A 27,241-nucleotide genomic window follows, 5' to 3' on the forward strand; every position below is an offset into this window, starting at 1 on the left:
CCGCGCGGGTGTCCCGCCGCCGCTGCAGGCGGGTTGGCGGGCGGCGGGCTGCAGGCTCGCTGTGGCGCGGAGCCCGGGCTGTGCAGCCCGCAGAGGGCCATGGCCGCCTCTCCCGTTCCCGCCGGCGTCGGCCGAGTTGGAGCATTCCCCGGCTGCGGCCCGTCGGGCTTCGCCTTCGACTCGGGACTCGAGATCAAAACTCGCTCGGTGGAGCAGACGCTGCTCCCGCTGGTTTCCCAGGTAAAGTGCGATGGCGGCGCCCGCCGGCCGGGAGGCAGCCGCTGCTCCCCGCTCTGCGCCCGGCGTGGGGCTGAGCAGCAGGGAGCCTGCGGGGCGGGGGTGCGGAGCGCGGGGGCACCTGGGGGTCCGGCCCGGCGGGGGCGCTGCCGGCCTCCCCCATGACCCGCTTCAGGGCTGCGGCTCCGGACGGCCCCCGCGGAGCAAGCGCGGGGGAGGCAGAGAGGCCCGCGCGTCCCCGGAGCACTCCCAGGTGCCGCTGGTTGACCGGCTGCGGCCGCACGTTTATATCCTCGCTCCAAACCCCGCGCCGCCGGCCCCCGAGCCCCGCGCGCGCGCCGCGAGGCCTTTGTCCCTGTCCCCCGCCGGTGTGGGCTCGGCCTCGCCCTGCGTCCCCGGAACCTGCCCGCTCACTCACCTCCTCTGCCTTTGTCCGGCCCCTCGGAGAGCGGGGTGAGGGCCTGTCGCCGTTAGTGCCGATGCACATCTTTGTGCCGACTCCCGTTTGGGGGTGAGGGTCTAGGCTCGGCTAAACTGATCGGCTTAGTTTGAGAAAAGTTTTAATACTCTGAGCTGAGTTATCCGCAGCCTGAGGGCTAGAATTCCTCACCTCGATCTGTTGTAATGTGCCAAGCGCTGTGGGGAGTGAAGAATTAAGTACCTGCCGGAGCGCGTTGGCGACTCGTGACTCACAACTAGATGCATAGCATCTCTGTGACTCATGCTGGTATTGTCAAGAATTTAGACGTAGGAGGAATCTTAGAGGTTATCTGACTCTGAATAAGAATACTCTTTCTTACAGCATCCTTGACACCTGGGCACCCATCCCCTGCTTAAACGCGTTAGACTGGTGGGGAGTCCGGAGCTTTGAGAGACGGCCTGTTCCGCAGAACTTTAAACCTCTTTTTTCAGCGCAGCCCTGCAAATATTTGGAAACAGCTGTCACTCATGTCTCTAGACTCCTGTCTTGTAGATTAAATAAACATGCCCATTTTCTTCACCTGTGCGCATCTTAGACGGGTTAGCAGAACAGCGAATGAATATGTCTGAAACCTCCCACCTCTGTGTTTGATCGAGGCGCTGCCCAGTCAGGAAGCGTGCTGGGATCAGTTAGTAAATGTCTGTGCAACCTGGCGCCCCCCCCCCCGCCCCCAAAGCACCACCACCATTACCCAAAAATGAAAACTAATGGAACAGTTTTAAGAGACAAAGAGAGAAGAAAATGGCAGAGCTCAAGTCGGTAGTATTTGTTTGCATTTATTTAACAATACAATCTTAGTGCTTACTATGAGCTAGGCAGTGTTTAAGCACTTTGTAAATATTAATGTATTTAATCCTCATAACAATCCTATGAGGTAGGTATATGCTTATTCTCAGGATATGGATAAGGAAACTAAGGTATAGTGAAGCTGAGTAACAACCTGCCTCCAGAGCCTGTGATCCTGCATCCCTGTAGACTGTGCCCCCTCTAGAGATGAGAAGCTGTGATGAGGTCAGAGAGTAGTAGGTACAGAGAGGAGAGCTCACAGTGGAAAAACAAGCTGGACGTTGTTGTAATCTGGAGAAATGGTAACCTTTCATAACATCGCTGCTAAAAATGTATCAGTCCAACAGCTCTGCATTGTGTAATTCTGGGGTAAAAAGGGTGGGGAGAGTAGGAGAGTGGAGGAGGAAGAGTATGAATTTCTGCTGCTGAGAGTTAACTAGAGGTCAATATCAAAGGAGGAAAATGTCAGCTTTTTTTTTGTTTTTCCCCTGTTAAAGCCACTTTCAGGGACACAGGAGAGATTCTTCATCCCACATGTCATGTATCCACAGCTAAATCTCTAACAGGATCATAACTGATATTCCTAATGGTTGATTGCTTGACAAGAAAAAATTACATTATCTTTAGAATCAAGAAATGATTAAAAAAAAAAAAAAAAGGAAGAAAGAAGCCTTGGTCAGAATACTCTGTTAACAAAGTAGGAAAGTGTAGTACAATTTAGAATGATTTTAAAGTTTAGTAGTACTTAGAAGAGCTCTGAAGAAAACTCCTATGTCCAGAAGTCTCATTTTCTAAGGATGCTGAATTATTGGCCAACTCATGTTTCACCACCTTATCCACAAGGATATTTTAAACATCAATAGCAAGCATTTATGGTGTTCTTACTAGTTACTGCTCTTTGAGGGACTTGTATTCTAGCTGGGAGATGGGACATACACAGGAGAGCATGTGCTAAGTGTCAGATGGACACCATTTGTGACGAGTGGTCTTAAGAGCTCAGAGAAGGCATAAAAGAGGTGGGAACAATGCCCTGGTGGAAACAGGTTTAAGAAAAACGAGTAGGACTAGCATTGTGCAGTTTAGTGAGTTTTAAACAGGTAGTTTCTACTCTGATATCCTGTAACCCTTTCTGATTCTCCAAATGTAAAGTTTTGGGTTAGTGGCCTTTTTCTAGGAATTCAGGTTGGACCAATAATAGAAAAACAAATACAATATTCTAAATTCACAGATTAGAAAATAAAAGATGTATGTTCATGTCAATAGATGCAGAAAAAGCATTAAATTTAGCTTCTTATCATGATAGAAAGCATGTAACAAACTAGCAATAGAAGGAAACTTCCTTAACGGGAAAAAGAATACCTACAGTTAACATCATAGCAATTGCCAAATTTAAAACAAACATTTCTTTTAAAACTAGGAACAAGAGGAGATTGCCTGTTATCACAGCTTCAATTCAGCACTGCACTGAAATCCTAGCTAGTGCAAGAAGATAAGAAGAAGAAAGGAGAGGTGAAAAGATAGGAAAGGAAAATTCAAAACTCTCATTGTGATATAATTATCTACATAGAAAACCCAGAAGAGTCTACAAATAAATTATCATATTTAGGAGTGTTTAGCAAGTTTGCTGAATGTAGAATACTAACGTTAACTGTATTTCCATACATTTATAATAAACATAAAAATGATTCTAGAAAAGATACCAATTGCATAACAACACAATAAGAAATAAGGTTCTTAGGAGTGTACGCGCACACACACACACACACACACACACACACACACACACACACATCAAAAGAGAGTCCAAGCTTCTTGGAGAAAATTAAAAATTTTGTTGAAAGCCCAAGTGTACCTAAATGGAAAGAAGTACTATGTTCTTGCTTAGATTAACTCAATATTATAGATATATCAGTTTTCCCCATCGAGCTATACATTTAACATATTGCCTGTGAAAATATCAATAGGACTTTCATGCAGAATTTGATGAAAGTAATTTGGATATTTATATGAAACCATAGAGCCAGATTAACCAGAAGATGAACAAGGTGGGTGGACTTGCTCTACCAGATTTCAAGAGTTATTAAAAATCTATAGAGACTAAGACATTGGTGAGTGTAAGAATAGGATTGGGCAAATTGACAAGTGAAATGGAGTAGAGTGCCCAGAACCAGATCCACACATACATGAATACTTTGATGTAGGACAGAATTGGCACTGCAGGTCAATGGGGAAAGGAAGGTCGTTTTAGAAAATGGAGCTGGGACAGTTAGTTATCTAACTAGAAATACATGAAATTGGATCCCCATCTCACAGCATACACATAAAGTGACTCCAGGTGGATCAAGCATGTGAATATGAAAGTACAACACTTGGGGGAAAACAGGGCAATATTGTCATGACCTCATAGTGGGAAAGGATTTAATACACAAAATGTCTGAACTCTAAAGAAGATTGATACGTTTGATTCCATTAAAACGAAGAACCTCTGTTCATCCAAAGATACTGTAAGAGTGAAAAGATAAGCCGAATGTATACTGGGAGAATGTAATTGCAACACAAGTAAAACCAACAAAAGATTAGTAGCACCTGGAATAAATAAAGGACTCCTATGAAATAAAAATAAAAAGATTCCTCATTAAAAATTGGGAAAAGAAACAGTCATCTCACAGAAGAGGAAACAGATGGCCGAAAGCTATTTGAAAAGGTGTTCAGCTTCATTAGAAAGCAGGGAAGTGCAAGATAAAGCCACAATGAAAACAAATCTTGGCGAGGAATGTGGTGCTGGTGGGAGTGTCAGCCACTTTGGAAACCAGTTTGGTGCAATCTGTTATAGTTGAAGGTGGGCGGACCCTGTGGCCCAGCAGTGCCTTCCCTAACTCTGTACCCCCAGAGAAACTCTGGCGCATGTAGGGGAAGACTGGATGAGAATGTTCATAGCATTTTTACTGCTTATAGCCCCGAACTAGAAACTACCCAAATGTCTTTTTAACAATAGGATGTTTACGTAAGGTGTGCCATGTTCATACAATGAGATGCTATGCAGTGGTGAAATGAATGAGCTGCAGTGATAATTAGCAATATGGATGAATCTCAAACAATTTTGAGTGAAAGAAAAAGAAGGTTCAAACCAGTCAAAACTAAACCATTTGTCAGTTAGGGATGTAACAGGTGAAATAGTTACAACAAAGGAGCAATGAGCACAAAATTCAGGACAGTGGGTTTTTCTGGGGCAGGAGGGAGGTGGTATAGCAGGGAGGGGCCACCAGGTACTTGGGCTGTCAGAAGTCCTGGCAGTGTCCTCTTAAGCTTGGTGGCAGGTGCAAAAGGCTTCCTTTCATTTCTTTAAGCTGTACATATGTATATTATAAATACTCAAACGTTACATATTTTATAATTTTTTTAGAAGTCTCAGGCCAAGTCCAAAGCATATTTTCCAGAGAGCAACTCCCCCCACCCACTTTAATAATCACTTTATCCTTCCTGGCAAAGCTCCCACTCCCAGTCTTACAGTGTTTTATCCAGGAAGGGAAGAGGCATATCTGCCACACAGCTCCACCCGAGGGTGGAATATTGTCCCACAGCTCATTAGCCTTTTCCTGTCCATGATAGATTTCCTTCATTTGCCCTTGCACGGATCCTTTAAACTTCTGAGGGAGCTCGCCATGTCTTTCACTCCTCTGCATTGTCCTGGAAGCTCTTCAGGATTCTTGTTTCAGTGGGTTGGGAATGAATAGAATAGGATGTGGGGGCCTCGCTGTTCTTTGCTGATAGTGTGCTTTTAAGTACAAAGATAAGACATAAAGTTCAAACAGTGAAATGGTGTATAAAGTGCTTTTCTGCCTCCTTGAGATCATACTCCCAGGATTTGGTGTGCTTTCTTCCATATTACTTCCTATAGCTGATTTTTAAATCTTGCAGTTCTGAGAACTTACTGATGTGTTAAGCCCTAGAGATAAATCCCAGACTGGCTCCCTTATTCTTCACATCCCAGGGAATTAGGCTTTGCTCTTTTTTCTAGGCTGTCAACAAGTTTTGTTTGTTTGTTTTTTTCCTTCCTTGTCTCCTTCACTTGTTTTCTTTCCTGCTCACAGAATAAGTAGATAAACTAAGAATCCATTTCAATTAAGGGTTTCTCTCAGGTATTCTAGAAGATAATATCACAAACCCTAGGAAAGAACAAAAGTTCTAGAAATCTAACCAGGTTAATATCTGACAGTTACAATGTATCAGGCACTATTTTAAGTACTTTGCATTTACTAACTTATTTAGTCCCCACAGTAACCTTATGAGATGGGTACCATCCCGGTCTCCACAGTGAGAACCCTGAGTCACAGGTTCGATAACGAGCCACGTGGTTGCCTGGCAGAGCCAGAAGGCAAACCCAGGCAGTGTGACGGCAGAGTCCACCTTCTTAACTGCTAGGAGAGACTTTGTGGGTGACCTGTAGTTCTTGACACTCTTGTTAGAAGGTACTAAGCCCTAGTTCTTATTCTTTTATTCCACAGCAGAGCTCTTCAGTATATCAGCTCCTCTTGCTTCCCCGTGGGATGCTTTCGTTGCCCTCTTCATTCAGGTGGTTTCTAGACTCCGGTGTCAGGGCAACTCCAGGTCCTGACTCCTAATTTAATAGCCTCCTATTTTCACAGAGTACTAACTGAAATTTTAGTTGGTATGTTACAATTTACAAAGCACTTGTGGCCACTGTCTTGTCCCTGACCCTTGATATAATCCTGGGAGGCACAAGAGGCAGTCTAGTGAGTGAGAGCGTGTCTTTGGGCAAATTATAACCTCTTTAAATTTCAGGTTCTTTGTCTGTAACATGTGACTAATAATAGATATAAGCATTAAATGAAATAAGACATGTAAAACACGCTGAATAGGGCCTGGAACTGTTGTGCTCAATAATTGTTAGCTTTATTTTTGTCACCTTTTTTGTATGGCACAGAAATTAAAGTTTGATTTCAGTTTTGTTAAGCTGTGTGTTTAGGTAAATATATGTGTAACACGAGAGTGGAAAGAATTATGCCAAAATGTTTGTGGGGTAGTGGGATTATGGGTGATTTTTATTTCTTTAGGCTTCCCTGTATTTGCCATCATTTTTTTTTTTTTTGAAATAATCAACATGCATCAGTTTTGATCCTCCCTTTTAAAAAGTGTGAAAATAATTTTAGGACCCCATTAGACCTTTGAATAAGGAATTATATAAATGGATTTAGTGCCCGTAAGTGTCCATTTTAAAGGGATGCCTGCATTTAGATTGAACATTCCCTGACTGTTTTGAGCAGGAGGAATACGGTGGCACCTAATTACACACTGGGGGATGCTTGTTGTGAAAGCAAAATGTGTATGTTTGGCAGCTGAACAACTCTGACATTTTAGCCTAAGAGTAGAATCTTTTGTCTATAATGGAAAATTTAAAGCTTTTTGTAAATAAAGGATTTAATAAACATGACAAACTCTTTTTTACTCCAGAGTCTCTTCCATGGGGGCAGCTTGGAATAACCCACGGTAACTGAGGTCCCTGTTCTCCCTGCGGTTCTCCTTCCGTAGGGTCTGTCGGGTGAGGGAAGGAGAGGATGACACTGAGAGGATTCATGTTTGCTTGCCTGAGCCCTGTGGCCTGATCCAGTCACCCTCCAAATTCAACCCTAGTGTCTTCTTTGACCTGATTTTTTAAGGGGCTTTTAGGTAACACTGTATTTTGAAAAAAGGGTTGTGCTCCCCACCATTTCAAAAAAAAGTCAAACTGAAAATCTCCAGTAAAGGAAAGAATACTGGAGAGCTTTGGTGTCAGATAAAGCTGGGTTCAAATTCTGAAACAGGCCACTTAATAGTTGTGTAAGTTAAGTGAATTTCTCTCAGGCTCAGTTTTCTCATCTTTAATAAGGATTAAATAAAAACTAATTAAAATACAGCTCTGAGTGATTACCAGAATTGGGTACTATGTTAAACACACTACTTGCATGATTTCACTTAATCCTCTTAGTATTGTGAGGCAGGGCAGGCAGTGTGGTTAAGGGGTTAAACGCTAGACTCCGGAGTCAAAATATCTGGATTTAAATCCTAACTGTCCTACTCATTAAATGCATGACTTGGGGCAATTAGCTTCTACCCTTGATGTCCAGTTTTCCCCGTTTGTAAAATGGGATGACGCTAGTGCCTATTTCATTGGGTTGTGTTGAGGCATTAGAATGGCCTCCGAAGTCATAGCTTGGCTCTGAATCTTGGCTCTACTGCTTAATAGCTGTGTGACCTTAAATAAGCATCTTTTAGCATCAATTTCCTCATCTGTAAAAAGGCAATAAAATAGCACCTACTTTCTAAGATTGTTGCAAGGATTAAATGAGGTTATTTATGCTGGCCACACAGAGATGTCAATGTGATCTAATCCAACCTGTTTCCCATGCCACAGATTCAGGGGTTACCTTGACACTACCATTCTAAATCCATCAAGCAAGTCGTATTCAGCACATTTGCTAATTCATCCGTGTCCTCCATCTTGACTTTCGCCACCCTATTTAAGCCAGCATCATTTTTTGCCTCAACTACTGCAATAGCTTCCTGACTGGTCTCTCTCCTTCTACTTTTGCCACTTTAGCAAGCTACCAGAAGTAAAGTGTTCTTTTTAAAACCTAAATTTGAGATTGCATTAGTTTTTTACTGCTGCATAACAAATCACCCCAAAACTTAGTGGATAAAAGCAAAAAACATTTATTGCTCACAGTTTCTGTGGATCAGGAATTTGAAGGCAGCTTGCCACCGGATCACTTGTGTCTGTTGGCAGGTGGCCTCTCCACTTTGCCAGCTGTTGGCCTAAAGCCTCAGTTCCCCATCATGTGAGTCTTTCAGTCATGTTGGTCAAGTGTCTTTGTGACATGGCAGCTGGCTTCCCCCGGGGTGAGTGAGCTGAGAGAGAGAGCAGGAAGGGGACCTTACCCTGTCCTTTATGGCCTGCCCTCAGTTACTTCCACTTCATTCCATTCATTAGAAGCGAGTCGGTTAATCCAGCCCACCCTCCAAGGGAGAGAATGAGACCCCACCTCTTGAAAGGAGAAATATCTAAGAATTTATGGACATCTTTTAAAACCACTATAGAGATGCTTAAAGTCCCTCAGTGGCTTCCTGTCACATTTAGAATAAAACACAAGCTCTTTAATCCACAGCCTTACATGCCCATCTCTTGGGTCTTAGCTTTGCACGTGCCTCCTCACCCACTAAACTTTAACCACTTCTCGCCTTACGTCATTTCCTTGAACAGGACAAGCTCATTCCTGAGTGCCTTTTTACCAACCGTTTCCTCTCCCTAGAATGCTTTATCCCCTGATGTTTGTCTGCCTGGCTACTTGACGTCATTTAGATCTCAGCATAAATGTCACTTCCTCATAGAATAAAGATCAACCAATCTCAGGTAGCTGCACAGATGCTTTCCATCACATCATCCTATTTTAATATTTTGGATAACATTAACATGAAAAAAATAACGTTTGCCTATTTATGTGATTATTGTGACACCCCCCCCTCCCCCACTAGAATGTAAGCTCTGTGAGATTGTGGGTGTTTTCTTTCTTGTTCATTACTGTTTTGTCATTGCCCAGAATTTTATTTGGCACATGGTAGATGCGCAACAAATAAATTTTGATGATTGGATTGTTGTTATCCTACTAGCTTGTAAACCTGATGGGGAGAGGATTGTGTCAGTCTTGTTCACTGATGCATCCCCCAGACCTGGAATCCAGTAGATAATCAGAATTTGTTGAACAGCAGTTTTATAGATAAGGAAGTTTAGAGAGATTACACAAATTTCCCAAGGTCAGTTAGTAATGGCAGAGCCAAGACCCAAACCCTGGACTTCCTGATTCTAAACTATTAATGCCCTACCATGTAAAGTGCTTGGCACATAATAGTTGCTCACTAAACAGTGATTATGCTCCTCTTAAGTCTCTATTCTGGTCTTTGTTAATATAGTTTTAAACATTATTTCAGCATTATACTCATTACAGATGTATTATTTGGAATCTGTTTTTCCATTTTCCTTTAATAAACATTTTTATATGTCAGCATAGTGCACATACCAATTTTCTAAGACCTTTTGAAGATTTATATTTGTTTCAAGGAACTTTTCACCTTTTGTGCTTTATTTCAGGGCCTGAAACCAAGTGTTAAAACTCTTGGTATTTCATTTATTTTGAGCCTGGTGCAACAAAATTTAGAGAAGAATAAAACACCAATTACAATGGTCATTCTGAAATATCTCCTTAATTCTTAAACATGTATGGCACACATACTATTTTATCTAAACCACGCACTGTGCTAGGCAATGGAGTGGAATGTCAAGGTGAAGAAGATGCTGTCTCTACTTGCACAGCAGCACAGAGTCCTAGTAGAGGAAGGTAGATCTGAAGTGCTTTGGTTTTTTTATGTGTTCTATGGGTTCTCCTACTTCTCTCCTGTCTCTAAGGTTTGTTGAAATATCTGGAACTGTATTGCCCCCGATAACTGCCCTCAGGTTGTCCGGCGCCTTCTCGCTCGGTCCCACGCGTCCTGTCCTCGGCCGGCAAGGAGAACAGGGGGAAAGAGGGAGAGACACAGACAAACTGACACTTGAGGCACACAACGGCAGTGAATGCAAGCCCTTTACTGGAGCCAGGAAGAAAACTTTCTCTGTTACATATTCCACACGAGGCCCTATACCCCGTGGGAGAACAACCTCTATGCGGCCGTCAGGCACGGCTCCCTGTGGGCTGTCTCCCTGAGGCTAGCGCGGGCAATCTCTTATATACGATAGTTACAACCAATGTGCAAGCACTACGTAAGCGTGTACAATAGGCTAGCGGCAGCCGCCGCCCTATGCGTCACTATGCGGAAGCAGGATGCAGGCGCCATCTTGGCTCACTCGATGGGCGGGGGCAACTCCAGAGCAGGTCGCGGCGTGTCCACTAGGCCCTAACCCGGAAAGCGGCTTCCCACATCTCCCCCTTTTTTATTTACTTCACCCAGTGTCTCCATTGATGAGTGTACTCCCGTGGGCTTGAGTGACCCACTACCTGTTTGGTGCTTTGGGGAGTCTGGACTAGGCCCCTGCCATCTCACGGCGGAACCTCTGGCACCGACCAGAATGCTTACCTCATATAGAGACCGGAGAGCCCGTGAGCTGGAAACGACGTGACTCTCCCTACAGTGCTTCGCCTCGTAACCGGGGAACGATAGTTGGGACAGGAGAGTGGCATCCAGCGTCAAAGGCGTCACTAGGCGTCTCTGTGCAATGGCCAGAGCCCTGTGCGGCCGCAACCAGGACCTCGCCTAGGAGACTCGCCTGAGACAAAATTTGAGACTGCTGGAACTATCTGCTAAATTCGGGATATGGCCATGGACCCTGCCGCGAACCCGGCCCCAGAGTGCCCCACCCCGAGTGGCCGGGACGGGGATCGATCAGTCTAGAGCCTGCTGTCCATGAGAGGGAGGAGTAAAAGGAATCAACGATAGTTCAGCAAGGTGGGGGCTCAACGTTGGCAAGGCGTTCAGGCGATTGTCAATGGCTTCGCTGTTGCGGGCTAGGCGAAGGAGAAAGGTTCAAAGTCCAACAGTTCAGAGAAGCCGGAGCGCGATGTCGGTGCGCTGCTTTTTCGACCGAGAAAAGCCTCGTGGTCGTCGAGTTGACCGATGGCGACGGGGTCGTGGAGGTTTGGCTGTCATCTCGGAGGAGAGGTCATCAGAGGTGGCGAGTCGTTGGTAAAAGATGGCATCTGTCTGTTTTCTTACAAGTTGGACGATTCTGCGAATGATGCATGGTCCGAAAGCGAGAGCTAGAATAATTATTATTAGGGGGCCGAGAAAAGGAAGGATATATGGGAGGATGGGAGCGAAGAAACTGGACCAATAACTGGTAGCCTCACGATCTCTTTTGCGCTTTTCCAGCCCCTCCCGGACCTTCTTTAGGCTATTCTCTGCAAGACCTGTGGTATTGGCATACACACAACACTCTTCCCCTAGGGCGGCACAGAGGCCTCCCTCTTTGAGAAGAAGAAGGTCGAGACCTCGGCGGTTTTGGAGCACCACCTCAGAGAGGGAATTGACAGAATTTTTAAGATGGGAAATAGCGTCTTGTAGGTGACGGATGTCTTCGTCGACAGCCGCCCGGAGATGAGTTAGGGCGGAACTTTGACTGGCTAATGCAGCAATCCCGGTACCAGCGCCTGCAAGACCTAGGAGGGAGGCAATCGTGAGGGCGGTGATGGGTTCTCGCTTTTGCAGAGTGGCAGGAACTGCAGTTGTTTCCAGGCGGAGGAAGAAGTCTTCCTCACTGTGGTATAGGACCCTAGGGATAAGGACAATCAGGAGGCAAGTTTCATTAGTTGTATTGAGGGTTTGCACGTTAAGGCAGGGGGTAAGTCCTGTTGCCGAGCTGCTGGGAGATGAGTAGTTGGCACAGGCTGTGAGGTTGGGAGAGTTATTTGCGCGAGGGCGGATTCACTTTCCTGTAAAGGAGACTGATTGAAAAGTTAGGGGAACAGTAGAGGTATTCCAATTGCATTCCGAAGGGTTGTCTTCTGCACTGTCCGAAAAAGAGAAGTTGGAGGCGATGGGCTTGACAAGAAAGGAAGGTCGCCCTGCCGTAACTTGGGTTTGTATAACTGTGGAATCTTCCCACCGCGCCAAGGTCCATTTCCAAGGTTGGTGGGGATTGGGATCATAGATAGCGATACTTGGCTCACTAAGCATACTTTGCAGGAGAAAATGTAAGGAGGCAACTTTAAGTGGCAGTAGGCATAACAAAGCCATACTAATAAAGGCTATAGGTTCTTCCCTGTTAAGGGAGACAAGCTAGCCAAGTAAAAAACCCTACAATGCACAAATATGCTATAGCAAGCAGGGATCTTTCTAACAGATTCCAATCTTTTGGGGCAACAGTTGCTAATCCGGCTGCAAACAGCAAAGCCAGGAGACCAATTAAGAAAAGCCAATAGTAATTTAAGTGGTAATCCATATGATTAGTGATGGAATAAACCTGTCTCCGGATGGTGTGTCCGCGTGGGTTATAGCACGAGATATTGATGCGCTGGAAGAGAAAAGAAAGACATTTTTCTCAGGGAGAGGCTTCTACCCTGGAAAGGTTATTATTAAGAGGAGGGGATTGCCCACACCTGGAGTGCACAGTTGTAGTTAAATGCCATCAGTCCTTCAAAAACAGGAAGTGTATATTTGCAAGATGGCGGCGCGGTAGGTGTGGTTAAGACACAAGATGGCGGACTAACTCCGCCCCGCGAAAGGGTGGGGCCTAAGGCATAAGATGGCGGACTAACCCCGCCCTGCGGAAGGGCGGGGTAAAGCGCATGCGGCTTTTGACCCAGCTTAAGGTTGACGTCATTGCCGGAGCATTTCCTCCCCTTGATCCAGAGAAGAAGGAGGAAGTTCGCCATCTTGGCATGGCGCAGCGCCATCCCGTCTCCCGGGAGGCTCGCAGCCGACCCCCAGTTCACGGACCGCGCGAACGGTCTCCCATATAGGGACTAAAATTGGATCCAGACAAACGCCCGTCTGACGCGCCCGATCTATATCGTGACCAAGCTTTAGCCAAGAGGGCAGACTGAGGCTGCCGGTGGAGGGAAACCAGGGGACAAAAATTTCAACATTACCAAGAAACTTCTGTAGGGAGCTCTTCTTAACTGAAACACCCCTCTGCTTCAGGAGGGTTTTTAAACTTACAGACTGCCCCATGCTTGCAGTCGGCACTGTACTTTAACCACTCGGCGGGCCCTTCCGAGTCCCCGGGACCGCCTGAAAGCCCACGGGCCCTGACTCTCACGTAAAAGGAAGCACTCACCTTCTCACGCTGATCAGGCGCGGGAAGTCCGCTGTCCACCACCAGCTCAGTTGGTTAGAGCTTGTTTCGATTCCCCGTACGGGCCACCACTTGTCCGGCGCCTTCTCGCTCGGTCCCACGCGTCCTGTCCTCGGCCGGCAAGGAGAACAGGGGGAAAGAGGGAGAGACACAGACAAACTGACACTTGAGGCACACAACGGCAGTGAATGCAAGCCCTTTACTGGAGCCAGGAAGAAAACTTTCTCTGTTACATATTCCACACGAGGCCCTATACCCCGTGGGAGAACAACCTCTATGCGGCCGTCAGGCACGGCTCCCTGTGGGCTGTCTCCCCGAGGCTAGCGCGGGCAATCTCTTATATACGATAGTTACAACCAATGTGCAAGCACTACGTAAGCGTGTACAATAGGCTAGCGGCAGCCGCCGCCCTATGCGTCACTATGCGGAAGCAGGATGCAGGCGCCATCTTGGCTCACTCGATGGGCGGGGGCAACTCCAGAGCAGGTCGCGGCGTGTCCACTAGGCCCTAACCCGGAAAGCGGCTTCCCACATCAGGTGACTTGGAATTTTGGAAAATTGTCATAAGGAGCGATACAGAGTCCTTTGCTGGTTGCCTCTGGGTTAAAACATCTAAAACTATCAATTTAGTCTGTTAGGCTGGTCCACTATGCCATGCTTAATTTCCTTGGCCTTTGTGATACAGTTGTTGTTGTTGTTTTTAAAGTATTGAGATAAAATTTAAGCAAGTTGTTTTTATCTTTTATTTTTAGATCACCACACTTATTAATCATAAAGATAATACCAAAAAGTCGGATAAAACTCTGCAAGCGATTCAGCGTGTAGGACAAGCTGTCAACTTGGCAGTTGGAAGATTTGTTAAAGTAGGGGAAGCTATAGCCAATGAAAACTGGGACTTGAAAGAAGAAATAAATATTGCCTGCATTGAAGCAAAGCAAGCAGGTATGTGGATATTGATTTTGAAGGCTCTTCAAACCACTTCTATTGCTATGAATTCGATAACAGATTACTGTTTTATTTTGAGTAAAGTTGTATAAACTGTGTTTAGTTCTCTGATTACACATGCCTACAACAGAAAAGGCCTGGATTAGCTTCCAGGAACATTGAACTTCTCTTGGCCCAAGTCCTAAATCTGAAACGTAGTACTCTTTAGTGAACAGGGTCATCTACCATCCTTGCCATCAGCATTGAAATGAGAGAGAGAGAAAAAAAAAATGTGAGGCACAGATTCTGCCCTCAAGGAGCATGTAGCCTATTTGCCATCATGTGGAAGTGGAAATAAAAATTAGTTTGTGTCAGTCACTCTGTAGTAGGCAAATCAGAGTAACTTCAAATTTCATGACGTTCCATATTTCTCTATAGCTAGTGGCACAGAAGCCTGAAAGAACCTGGGGTGTTTTGAGAGATACAAATAATTCAGCTTTGTTGAAGTATAATTTATCCATTTATTCTTTCAATAAATATTTACTGAGTGCTGGCTATATGGCAGCATTCTTTCAAGTGTATGGCTGTGTCTCTGCCCACATGGGGCTTGCATATAGTGAGGGCGACAGACCAGGAACAAATGAGTAAATAAATATATCAGGTGGTGATAGTTAGGAAGAAAAAGGTAAAGTCGGGTGTGTTAGGAGAGCAATGGGGGTGCTATTTTAGAGAGCAGTGTTTCTCAGCTTCCTAACTATTGGTGATTTGGGTGTGATAATTCTTTGTTGTGGGGGGGTGTCCTGTGCACTGTAGGATGTGTAGCAGAATCCCTGGCCCCTTCCTACTAGATGCCACTAGAACCTCCTCATTCCCATTGTGTCAACCAAAAATGTTTCCAAGATATTCCCAAATGTGCCGTGGGGGTCAAAAGTGCCCCCAGTTGAGAACTGCTGAGATAGGGGGTCAGGAAGGCCCTCCAAGGAGGTAACACTGGAGCAGACACTGCAGTGAAATGAGGGCCCTAGCTGGGTGACTATCTTGGGAAAGAGCATTCCTGGCAAGGAGAATAGCAAGAACATGTATGGCCTTGTAGACAATGATAAGAACTTTGGACTAAGAACTTTGGACTAATCCTGAGGGTAATATTGGGGCTAATGGAAGGTTTTGTGCAGAGGAGTGGCATAATCTCATTTATATTTTAAAAAGATCACTGGTAGCTCCTGTATGTGTAATAGGTTGTGAGGCTAGAAACAGCAGAGACCAGTTAGGAGGCTGTTGTAGTGGTCCAGGTGATAGAGGATGATGCCTTAGGCCACATGATAGCATTTGAGGTGATGAGAATTGGTTGCATTTGGATAAATTGTGAAGGCGGAGCTGATAAGATTTGCAGATGGGTTGGATGTGGTATATGACAGAAAGAAGAACCATGGATAACTCCAAGGTTAGGCCTTTGAACAGCTGGGTAAAAGTTGGTGCCATTGATTGGGACAGGCGACCCTGAAAGAGGAGCAGGTGTTTTTGGGGGGTAATCCTGGTTTGGAAGGGAGTGGGGAGAGAAGGCTGAGTAAGTAGGGAGGGACCAGCCAGATCATACTCGGTCCTACATGTTACACAGATGACTTCCGGTGCTATTTCGTAGGTGATGGGGGTCACTGAGGAATTTTGAGCCAGATGAAAGACATAAGGTTTTGTGTTAGAAATCTTTCTGGCAGTGTGGAGGAAACGAACAAATGATGGTTGACTGAGAAAGGGTTAAGAATTAGGCAGGGAGATTAATGTGGAAGCTTTTATGATAATCGAGGCTACACTGAGGCAGTGTCAACAGGGATATAAAGAGCAGGAAGAGTACATAGGATATTCATTAAGGCGGTTGAATAGATAGGCCTTGGTTATTGATTAAAGGAAAGGAAAGAGGACTTTATGTGGACTCCTGGGTTTCTAGCCATTCACTGGGATAGGGAATAGGTTTTATTCATGGGGAAGGAGGATGTCTTCATTCTATTTGTAATTTATACTTTGACTACTTTAAAAAAGGATTTGGAAAAGCTTACAATTAAAGAGACAGTGAACAATAAAAGCAGTAAAATGGGAGATGAAAATAAATATACTAGAAGCTTTGGCCAACATTGTTCCTCTAAGCATGAAATTTATCTTTGCACTTCCTGGCAGCCAAGACAAAAATGTGGGAAACAAGGGTTATATAATTCTCATTGTTGAAAGGAAACCAACCAGCTTGTCAGGAGAAGAGAGTTTTTTTTCCTGGCACTAAATTATTGTGTGGGCACTTATGCAATGGATATTACATAATGTAAGGGGCAATTCAACAAAAAAATGGAAAGATGGTCTTCTCTTACTACTGTTTCTTACAACAACCCTTGATTCAAACCAAGAGTAAGTTGTTTTTGTTTTTTTTTTTTAATTGAAAGAGTAACCTGAGCCCTACTCGCCTTACTGGCCTTGTAGAGTGGCCCTGTGCTCAGTGTGGGGTGCGGGAAGAGGACGTGATACACTGACCTAAGTTCCAGTAGACCAAGGTACAATGCACAGTCCTGTAAGCCCAGGAGCCTCCAGAGATGGAGTCTTACGGAGACCATCCGTGGTGTGGGTTCCATGTGTCATCTCTCCCCTTGTAAAGTGCCCTTTCCCCCCTTGAGAACCCCTTCCTGTAGTCATTCATGTAACAGTGTGAGAATGGCATCCCTGGGAGTTGAATGGCATGGCAACCCTTGTTTTTTCTTAACATTTAGAGATTTAAAACTTAGCTTGAATCATTCCTGAAATGTTTCTAGCCCACTCAACCCACAGTAATCATTTTCTTCTCTGGACAATTTAGCATTCATTTGAGGGAATAATATAAAGTATTGATAATGAACGAGGACCTTGGAGTCAAGTTGTCTGGATTTCAGTCCAAGCTCTTCCACTTCTAGCGGTGTGACATTGGGCAAACTATTAACTATTAAACCTCAGTTTTCTCATCTGTTAAATGGGGATAGTGTTAGTGTTTATAGAGGTGGTTTGATATAACACATGTATGCATTTGGCCCATAGTTAGTGCTCAATAAATATTAGCTGTCATTATTATTTTTTTTTCCCTGTGTTGAACTCTGTAAAAGTTTTTACTTTTTACTTGGCTTCCTAGCCAAGGTGTATATTTCATATGAGAGCATAATTAATATTTGACTTTGACTTTGGGTTTTTGCATTAAGACACAACGTTGGCTAGTTGGATATAACAAATTAAAAACAACTATGAAGTAATAGGACAGTTTTGTGACTTTTTCAGGAAACTAATTTCTGAACAGACTACACCATGAAGAACCTTATAAAGTTAAGGAAGTGTTTGGCCATGTTGGTAGAACGGACCAAATGTTACCATCCCACATATTTATGAGCTAAATGCCTGGGGTTTAGTCAGAAAAAAGAAGTTAAATAATACCATATAGGCAGGCTCATATGTAACATCTTTGGTGATTGAGATTACAGAAAAAGTAACATTTTCCAGAGCTTCAGAGAAAACATTTTTATCCTTTCAGCTTTTGCTGATAGAATTCAAACTAACTTTTCCTCCTTCCTTTCTTTGAGCATTAAGATTTAGTTCTAAGCTCTTCTTTCTCTATATCTTTTGCCATAGACATTTTATTAGTTATCTATTGCTATGTAACAGATTTACCTAAACTTAGTAACCTAAAACCACAAACATTTATTATCTCACACAGTTTCTGCGGGTCAGGAATCAGGGAGTGGTTTCACTGGGTGGTTTGCTCACAGGGTCTTTCATGAGGTTTCAGTCAAGCTGTCACCTGGGTCTGCGGTTATCTGAAGGCTTGTCTGGGCTGTAGGATCTGCTTCCAGGCTCCCTCACATGGTTGTTGGCAGGTCGTATTTCCTTGCTGGCTTTTGGCTGGAGGCCTTGGTTCCTTGCCGTGTTGGCCTGTCTTCCTGAGGGCTGCTTACAACAAGGCACCTGGCTTCCCTCAGAAAGAGAGAACCAAGATGGCTGCCTCAGTGTCTGTTATACCATGCCATCACTTCTGTGGTACCAACCCTGTACAGTGTGGGAGGGGACAACACAGGATGTGAATACTAGTAGGCAGGGATCATTGGGAGCCACCCTGGAGGCTGGCTACTGCAGACTCATCTCTTGGTAGAGCTTCAGCTGTTGCCTTAGATAGGTGATCGACAGATCTGTATTACCAATCTGTATCTAGTCACTTATCTACTGGATACTCCTGTGGCATTTCAATCTCCTGCTATCTGAAACTAAATTTATCACCTCCTTCCTTTCCCATGCCCTTTCAGTTTTCTTTAAGTGACTTAGGTTCACAACCTTGAGGCCATTTTTCTACTCTTCCTTTCTTTCTTATCACTGGTCAGGCACTAATTTTATATTTCCTTTCCTCATCTACTTTTTTATTCCTGTGGCTAATATCCTAGTAAGGTCCTTATACCCTAGTCAGGACCCACAATTGAAATATCTGCCTGGTTAGTAGCGTGCCTGTAAGTCTCTCCTCTCTAGTTCATTTTGTATGCTCCCACCAGACTTATCTTCCTAAATCTTAACTTCCATCATGTCACACCCTGTGCTCTGTCTCTTAAAATTCAAATACATTTACTCACAATCCTTAGCCTATGGGCTGGTACATTGTAGTGGGTGTATAACAAACTGTATTGACAAGAGGGCTTTCATAGGAAAAACCAATCCATTATACACACGGGTTTATTTAGAACCTAAAATATTACCTTGAACATCATCAGAAGATTTAAAGTTTATTTTGTTTAAAATTGTATTAAATTAACCAGTTAAGAGGTTCCAAGAAAAATATAGCCTGGTTTCGTATGTGAGGAGAACAAACATTGGTATTGTTTTATTGATGGATTGTTGCTATAATAGAAGTCAAAAGAGGAGGAATAGAATTTTCCTAGAGGATTGGGAGTCCATTTGGTAGAATGGTTTATCCTGGGCATCATAAGAAGTATAAATTCAAACCACAGACCTAAGTGAGAGTTGGCCTGTGGCTTGACTTCTCAAGAGGGAAGCTTTTGCTTTGTTTTGTTTCCCCACCCAGAGCCCACAGCCTGACCTACAGATAAGCTTCCTTAATGTTTCCCTTTGCCTGTGAATGAATTCTTTTCAGGCCCCCTTTTCACTGAGGATGTAGCCCTTTGGGGCCAAAGCCTTGTCTTCTCTCCCTAAGTACCCATGAAAACCAAAGTCCCCTTGGATTGTGGAGATTGGCAATGTCTTTTGCTCCCTTCACAGCCAAAGCCTCCAGGCCTGCTTACTGCTCTGGTTTTTAGGTTCTTCTTTGGTTTTTGGCTCCTGGGATTTCTCTTACCGTCTTAGAAAGCAGGAGGCTTTTTAGACTGTGTAGTTTGCCATACCACTAGAAGCAAAAAGGTATAATATTTTTCAAACTGACATTTTGTCAAAATTTTGACAAAAATTTGTCACAGTTCTTAAGAATGTGCTATTATTTTGTCATTAGAAAGCCTCATATGATAATCTCTCTGCTCTTCAGGGAGGAGATGTTTCTTTTTACTGAAGGAAACTCCAGAGTCCAAGGCTCTCCCCGTTGTGCACACTACCTTCAAGATTAGAGAATAGTCTGGATTTTAACTTAAGTGTGTCCTACTCCTAACTTAACTTTCCCCCTTTCCTTCCTTGGTAGGAGAAACCATTGCAGCACTTACAGATGTAACCAACTTGAATCATCCAGAATCTGATGTCCGGATCACAATTTTTACAGACAAAACAGGAGTTGTAAAGGCTGCAAGGTTACTTCTTTCTTCGGTGACGAAGGTGCTCTTGCTGGCAGACCGAGTGGTCATTAAGCAGATAATAACATCGAGAAATAAGGTGCTTACCTCCCTGGTATTTCTATACTTGTGTCTTACAGGGTTGTTCAAGAAGTGTTTTCTAGGTTATTTACAGGTAATTTGGCAATGCTTGTCTATTATAATTGTTTATAACTGCAATTGCCTGCAGTGTAAAAGTGGTCTCTCTTCTACACCTGTAATCCCTAAATGATGTATGTATTATGCCCCTACACTTTTGGGTGCAAGAAAATGTTTCTACTCAGAAAATCATCGTCTTCTTATTGAGGCTTGTGGGTAAAATCTTTTCATGCGTACAAAATTCAGGAAGAAAAGCTGAGCACCATTATAAGGCATGTAGTAGCAACCTAGTTGATAAAAATCCTAAGTTCCTCAGTACCTTTCATTTTTAAAGTCAGAGTAACAATTTATAAGTGCAAGAAGAAAAATTCAACCACCTAAAACCAAATTCATAATTATCCACAGCTACAAAATTTCTTTATGCAGAGTCCCTAAATAGTATCACATGATCACAAAACTGGAGAATGGATTTAAGCTCTTCTAGTCCAGAACTCTTCCAGTCCCTCAGAGAGTAGTGGTGGTCATCTGGGAACCCAGGGCATGCACAATCACTTCTTTCCCTGGATAATTCCCTAGACCAAGAGGAGCAGAATGAGTCAGGGAAGGGGTTTCCCAGGAGGGTTTGAGGGGAAAACTACCTGATGAGCATTGAACGAATCAGAAGGTGTAAGTTTGACTATTCAGCCATAAAAAGGCATGGAGTTCTGATACATGCTACAATTTGGATGAACCTTGAAAACATGCTGTGCTAGTTTGGATGTATTATGTCCCCAGAAAGCCATATTCTTTAATGCAGTCTTGTGGGGGCAGACTTGTTGCTTGGATTGAAACCTTCTGATTAGGTTGTTTCCGTGGAGATGTGACCTACCCAACTGTGGGTGATAACTCTGATTAGATAATTTCCATGGAGGTGTGGCCCCGCCCATTCATCATGGGCCTTGATTAGTTCACTGGAGCCCTATAAAAGCTCAGACAGAGGGAGCTCATAGCTAGCTGCAGCTGAGAGACATATTTTGAAGATGGCTGTTGGAAGCTCTCACTGACATTTTAGAGAACACCATTTTGAAATGCAGCTTGGAGTAAGCAGATCGCAGCTAACTAAGATTTTTGGACACCATTGGCCATCCTTCAGTGAAGGTACCCTGTGTTGATGCCTTACTTTGGACAATTTATGACCTTAAGACTGTAACTTCGCAACCAAATAAACCCCCTTTATAACAGCCAATCCATCTCTGGTATTTTGCATTCCAGCAGCATTAGCAAACCAGAACACATGCCAAGTGTAATAAGCCAGACACAAAAGGACAAATATTGTATGATCCCACTTATATGAAATATCTAGCATAAGCAAATTCACAGAGACAGGAAGTAGATTAGAGATTACCAAGGGCTGGGGTAGGGTTTCTGTCAGGGGAGAGGAGAAGGAAAAAGTTTCGGTAATGGAAGGTGGTGATGGTAGCCCAACATTGTAAATTAATGCTGCTGAATTGTATACTTGTTAAATGGTTAAGGTGGCAAAATTTATGTTATATTCATATGTTACCACAACAAAAGGAAAACAAAGTATAAGTTTGAAGAAGAAAAGAGAGGTGAATCAGGCAGTCCTAGAGGAAAGAAAACATCATCCTCTCTTTGGAAGATGGAGGCTCTGCTCAGAGCTGGTGATCTGCCTTCTCTGTTTTCGTTGCCTGACTTCCTAAGCTTCCAGGGCAGATTAACTTGCCAAACATCTGTCATATCCTCATTAAAGATAAGTAAACACAGGATATCTGTCTTTTCTTTACCTATCTTGGTTTTGACTAAAATTAATCCAGTACTGTTATTTTAGAGGAAAGTTATTTGAAAATAGATTTCACATCCCTTTACTTTAAGAGTCAGAAGAACACGTAATATCTGTTGGCTTTATTACAGATTCATGCTGTATTCACCCCTGACTGCATGAGCTTTTGACAGTTCATTTATTCAGCACAGGCAATTCCTGGCTGATCCAAACTTTTCTTGTTCCTTTAGCCCCAAACCTTCCTTTTAAGCCCTTCCCCTGCAAATGGCCTTCCTTCCACTTGGCTGAGAAGAACCGAACTCCTCCGATTCTGTTTCACTAAACCTTAAAGCTTCCATTATCGTCATTTATCACCTCCCCCTTCCTAGTTCTCTGAAGATTTGGTTACTTTAGTCCTGCCCTTTCATACCTTCTCCAGACTAAACTACATAAATTATCTCTGCTTTTGTATGTTTTGTTATTTAGTTTATTCTCTTTCCTTTTTACTCCCAAATAAGCCCAAGTCTCCCCATCCTAAAAAACTAAATCATTCCCTAGAAGATTTTATCCTTTGAATCTGCTTCTGCTTGTCTGAGCCCCTCCTTCTCTGTCTTCTTTTCTGGCTCCTCCTTCTTGGCTTTCCCCCAGAATTTACAATTTCCCTTTCTTCTTTGTTCAACCTTGCAGATCTCAGTCTCTTTCACATCTATCACCTTTGTAATCAAATAATATTCTCTCTTTTGCAGGTTCTTGCAACTATGGAAAGACTAGAGAAAGTGAATAGCTTTCAAGAGTTTGTCCAAATATTCAGTCAATTTGGAAATGAAATGGTGGAGTTTGCACACCTAACTGGAGATAGACAAAATGTATGTATTTACCACATTTTAAAATCTTCAGATAAATGCAGACTTTTCAATTTGGTGGACGTGTGATCTTTGGGATCATTTGAATTGCCTTCTTTGCATATTAAATCTAAAACCTTTGCCTTAAAAGCCTTTCATAAATAAGCCAGGATGAAGTAAGATCTGTATGTGGGATTTTTTTTGTGTGTGTGTGTGTGTGTACATATATAATACTTAAGTTCCTGCCAGACATTGGAAAAGGTTATACTAGCTCTCCAAAGCCAACCTGAGAACTTCCTACTTCATGAAGCTTTGGTTTGACTCTTCTACCAGGGCTCAGACAAATAAACAGAGTCATCATATGTATTCTTATAGTATTTTTATGTTACTATTCTTACCACATTAGATTAATAGTAATAACCAAAGCCATTATTTATGTGCATTTGTGTGCCAGGTACTTAATATCCATGATTTCATTGAATTCTCAAATTCCCCGTAAAGTAGGATTGTTATTACTATTTAACACTTGAGGAATCTTAACCTGAGAAGATAATTAACTTTCCCATAGTCACCTTGCTAGCAAAGTGAATTGTTATATCTGATTCGAAAGCCTGAATTTTTCAAACTCCACCATGATATTAGTTCTTCTTGGGTCTATTCCCTAATTCAGACTATAAGCTCCTAAATTTAGGGAGTTGGAAGACCAGACTGTATGCAGGATTGACTTTTCCTTGTTGGGGTATTATTTCTTGAGATGCTCTTGGTATAGTTCCACAGGCCTATCCCCTTAGATTTGGTAAGGAACTTTCCGTATTGCAGGTGCAGTTGGGAGGTGGATATTGGCCTGGAAAGTGGCGATGGTCTCTAATACCCAGACTGTCTTATTGACATCTTATTGTTTCATTTTCTGTTCTGTAGGTATCATTCTTCATAAAATAGTTTTTCTTTTTGTTCCTTCTCTTTGAGGTTCTCTTCCTCTCTTCCCCCATATAAAAATTATTAGTTGAATATTTCTATAATAGCAACTGATTATCTACCATTTCTTCATCACTTGAGCAAGCTTGGTATCATTCATAGATTCTGAAGCCACCATACTTCAGTTAAGCTTTCTCCAGTATTCTCTTCTGCCTCTGGAGATAACTGGGAAACTTTCACCATTAGTTTGGTTTATAGTTAAGAATTTGATTTGGAGAACTTTTATTTTTTCCATTCTTTTAAGGTTATGATCCAGTATTTTAAAACTTTTGTGCTCATTAGTTGAAGAGAGATCATGTTTTTTAAATGTAACTCATCAAATGCAGGTTGTTTGGCAAGAAGTACTTACTATTATTAGTAGTAGTACTGTAAATGTTATTTTATAGCTATTATATTTGGCAGGGCTGGGGCATGCAGCCAGGCAATTCTTTTACTTGCTAGACTCTACTGCCTGAATGTACATTGGCCCCATCTAGGGTCCTGGGACACTATTTCATACTTGATAGCCAGTGTTACCCATTTACAGATATTGCTGGCACAACTAGGGAAGTGGTTGAATGAACAGAACACTGTGATAAATATCCACTCTACAGATTACATCTAGAGTTTAAAAATGACATACATGCCCTTGAGATTGTTCCTGCCCACAGAGGGTGGAGGAGATGTAGTCCCTGTCCCCACAGCGTACAGTCCCCCTCCCAGGCACGACATTCTTGCCCTCAGCAGTTGTGGTCTTAGTGGCTCCTCCTCCCTGGTGCTTTCAGTATTAATTGCTCAGAAAGATGATTACTTGTTCTCCAGAACATTCTGAATCTTCCTTTTCAAGGGAAAAACAAAACTAAATTAGAACTTATCATTTCTCCTTAGTGCCACACGTTTCCCCCTCTGCCTCTGAAGTGTACGATACACACGTGCACACGCACACTATTTCATTTCTTGGACTTTGTTTTTCAAACTGAAAATTTCATGTATATCACACTCACGCTTGTGTTCTTGGTGGTTAGCATAGTGCCTAGCACATGATAGGGGCTCAATAATTTTGAATGAATGATAAATGAAATTAATGAATAATATAACTCAGCTAGCACCCTAAATAAAATGCCAAAGGCAAAGCGCAAAGATTCTAGTTTGTGCAAGTAGAGAGAGAATGTCTACAAAGTGCTTTTGGCCAGCCTTTAGTAAGTGAAGTTCAAAAGTTCCATCAATAGGGCATGTAATTTCCTAAACAAGAGCTTCTCTTCAGTGATTTAGGTAAAACAAATGTTAAAATGATTCTTACAACATTGACCCACATTTTTAAAATCTTTACCTTTCAAGGATTTGGCAAAGAAGAAAGTCAAGTTTCACATGGGAGGGTTTTCATTCTTATGAGTGAGGCGTGGTACATAGGAAACTGGGAACCTGAAGTGGTTTAAGTAGACTAAAGTAGAGTGCCCGTGGAGAGTAGCTGGAGAGGTAGGTGGGCAGAGGCTAGATCATGAAAGGACTTGTGTGTTATGTTAAGAAATTTGGACTTCATCTTGTAGTGTTAGAGATAATAGGAAAGGGGTTCTAACAGGATAATGACATAATCAGGTTTGTGTTTTAGAGGGTTGATCTGGAAGCAATGTGGAGGATGATGTGAGAGATTATGAGGGCCCGAACTGTGGTAGTAGCTGTTGGGATGGAAAGTAGAAGAGCTCTGAAAGAGAAGGTGATATGATAAAAAAAGGATGTATAGAGAAACCAGATGTTCTAGTTTGCTAATGCTGCAGAATGCAAAACACCAGAGATGGATTGGCTTTTATAAAAGGGGGTTTATTTGGCTACACAGTTACAGTCTTAAGGCTATAAAGTGTCCAAGGTAACACATCAGTAATCGGGTACCTTCACTGGAGGATGGCCAATGGCGTCCGGAAAACCTCTATTAGCTGGGAAGGCACGTGGCTGGCGCCTGCTCCAAAGTTCTGGTTTCAAAATGGCTTTCTCCCAGGATGTTCCTCTCTAGCAAGCTTGCTCCTCTTCAAAACGTCACTCACAGCCTCACTGAGTTCCTTCTCTTTGAGTCAGCTCAGTTATATGGCTCCACTGATCAAGGCCCACCCTGAATGGGCGGGGCCATGTCTCCGTTGGAATATCTCATCAGAGTCATCACCCACAGCTGGGTGGGGCACATTCCAAGCAAATGTAATCAGCACCAAAATGTCTGCCCCACAAGACTAGATCAAAGATAATGGCGTTTGGGGGACACAGTACATTCAAACTGGCACACCAGACTTTTCCAAAATCTATTTATTTTGATTATTTAAATTAGTATCAGCAAACTACATCCTGTGGGCCAAATCTGGCCCGCCACCTTTTTTTCTACAACTCGTGAGCTGAGAATGATTTTCATGTTTTCAAATTGTTGGGGAAAAAAATTTAAAAAGATGACTGTTTCCTGAAACGTGACAATTTATGTATTTCAAATTTCAGTTCTCCATAAATAAAGTTTTATTGGAACCCAGACTCATGTGCACATTGTCTAGGCAGTTTTCATGCTGTAATGGCAGGACCAAGTAGTTAGCGACAAAGACCATATGGCCAGAAAGACTAAAATATTTACTCTCTGGCCTTTTGTTGAAAATGTTTGCTGATCTCTCATTTAGATGATAGTGACCAGGTTATTATTAGAGTATTCTGTTCTAGATTTGGTCAGCAATATTTGAGAAACTTCTGGGACAACACGTATTCTAGTGAGGGTTCTATGAAGAGAAACTAAACTAAAATAAAATTTAAATACGGGGCTTGCTTCAGAGTTCATAATCTAGTTGTGGAAAATTATATACCTGAGAAACATCTTAGGAACATTTCAGAAGAGTATATTGGTTAAGTTTAGGACACAAGACCTCATATTGAGATGAATAAGCAGTTCGATGGTATTAATCAGATATGATCTCTGAAATAATTGACTTCTAAGCTTCTGTTTTGAAGGAAATGATAGCTAATAGGTGCTCGATAAATGGGTCACCCTTCCCTAAGGAGGGCCTAGGGTGGCTGATGGCGGTGAGGAATTGGGTGTGTCTACGTGGGGCAGGAGGCACAGGGAGCCCCCGCCCCCCGAGACCTCCTGTGCTGCTTTTTTCCACTTGTGTTGTGTAGATGGATTTAGATGGAGGAAGTGACATTTTATAAAACTTTATTTTTTTTTTCACTTAACCAATGTTAGATAAGTATTTTCCCATTATGTCATTCTTTATAAACATCATTTTAAATGTCTACAGGATATTCTGTTAAGTGGGTTTGCCACATTTTACTTAAATGATCATTCTGATTTTTCAGGATTCTAACCTGCTATGAATGAATGCAGTTTGGGGTATATAAATTGATTTCTAATTTTTTTTCTTATTTACATGGTGTAGATTTCCAGAGGGAGAATTAACGGGCCATGAGTGAACATATTTGAAACTGTTGATCTGTACTTCCTATTTGATTTTCAAGAGGAATGTACCAATTTGTAGTCCTACTAACAAACTATAGTCCCCT

General features: G+C 42.9%; 1 protein-coding gene across 1 annotated transcript in view; it reads left to right on the forward strand.

The window, feature by feature from the left end:
• The window catches only part of CTNNAL1 (catenin alpha like 1), a 72,036-nt gene continuing 44,795 nt past the window's right edge, over positions 1-27,241 (forward strand). Inside the window, exons 1-4 of the mRNA XM_037850884.1 lie at positions 1-240; positions 14,096-14,285; positions 19,936-20,123; positions 22,667-22,786. Of these exons, the coding sequence (XP_037706812.1) occupies positions 100-240; positions 14,096-14,285; positions 19,936-20,123; positions 22,667-22,786 (639 nt within the window). The 5' untranslated portion in view covers positions 1-99. The remainder of the gene's footprint in view (positions 241-14,095; positions 14,286-19,935; positions 20,124-22,666; positions 22,787-27,241) is intronic.

Source organism: Choloepus didactylus, chromosome 10, assembly GCF_015220235.1.
Source record: "Choloepus didactylus isolate mChoDid1 chromosome 10, mChoDid1.pri, whole genome shotgun sequence".
Taxonomy (NCBI): Eukaryota; Metazoa; Chordata; class Mammalia; order Pilosa; family Megalonychidae; genus Choloepus; species Choloepus didactylus.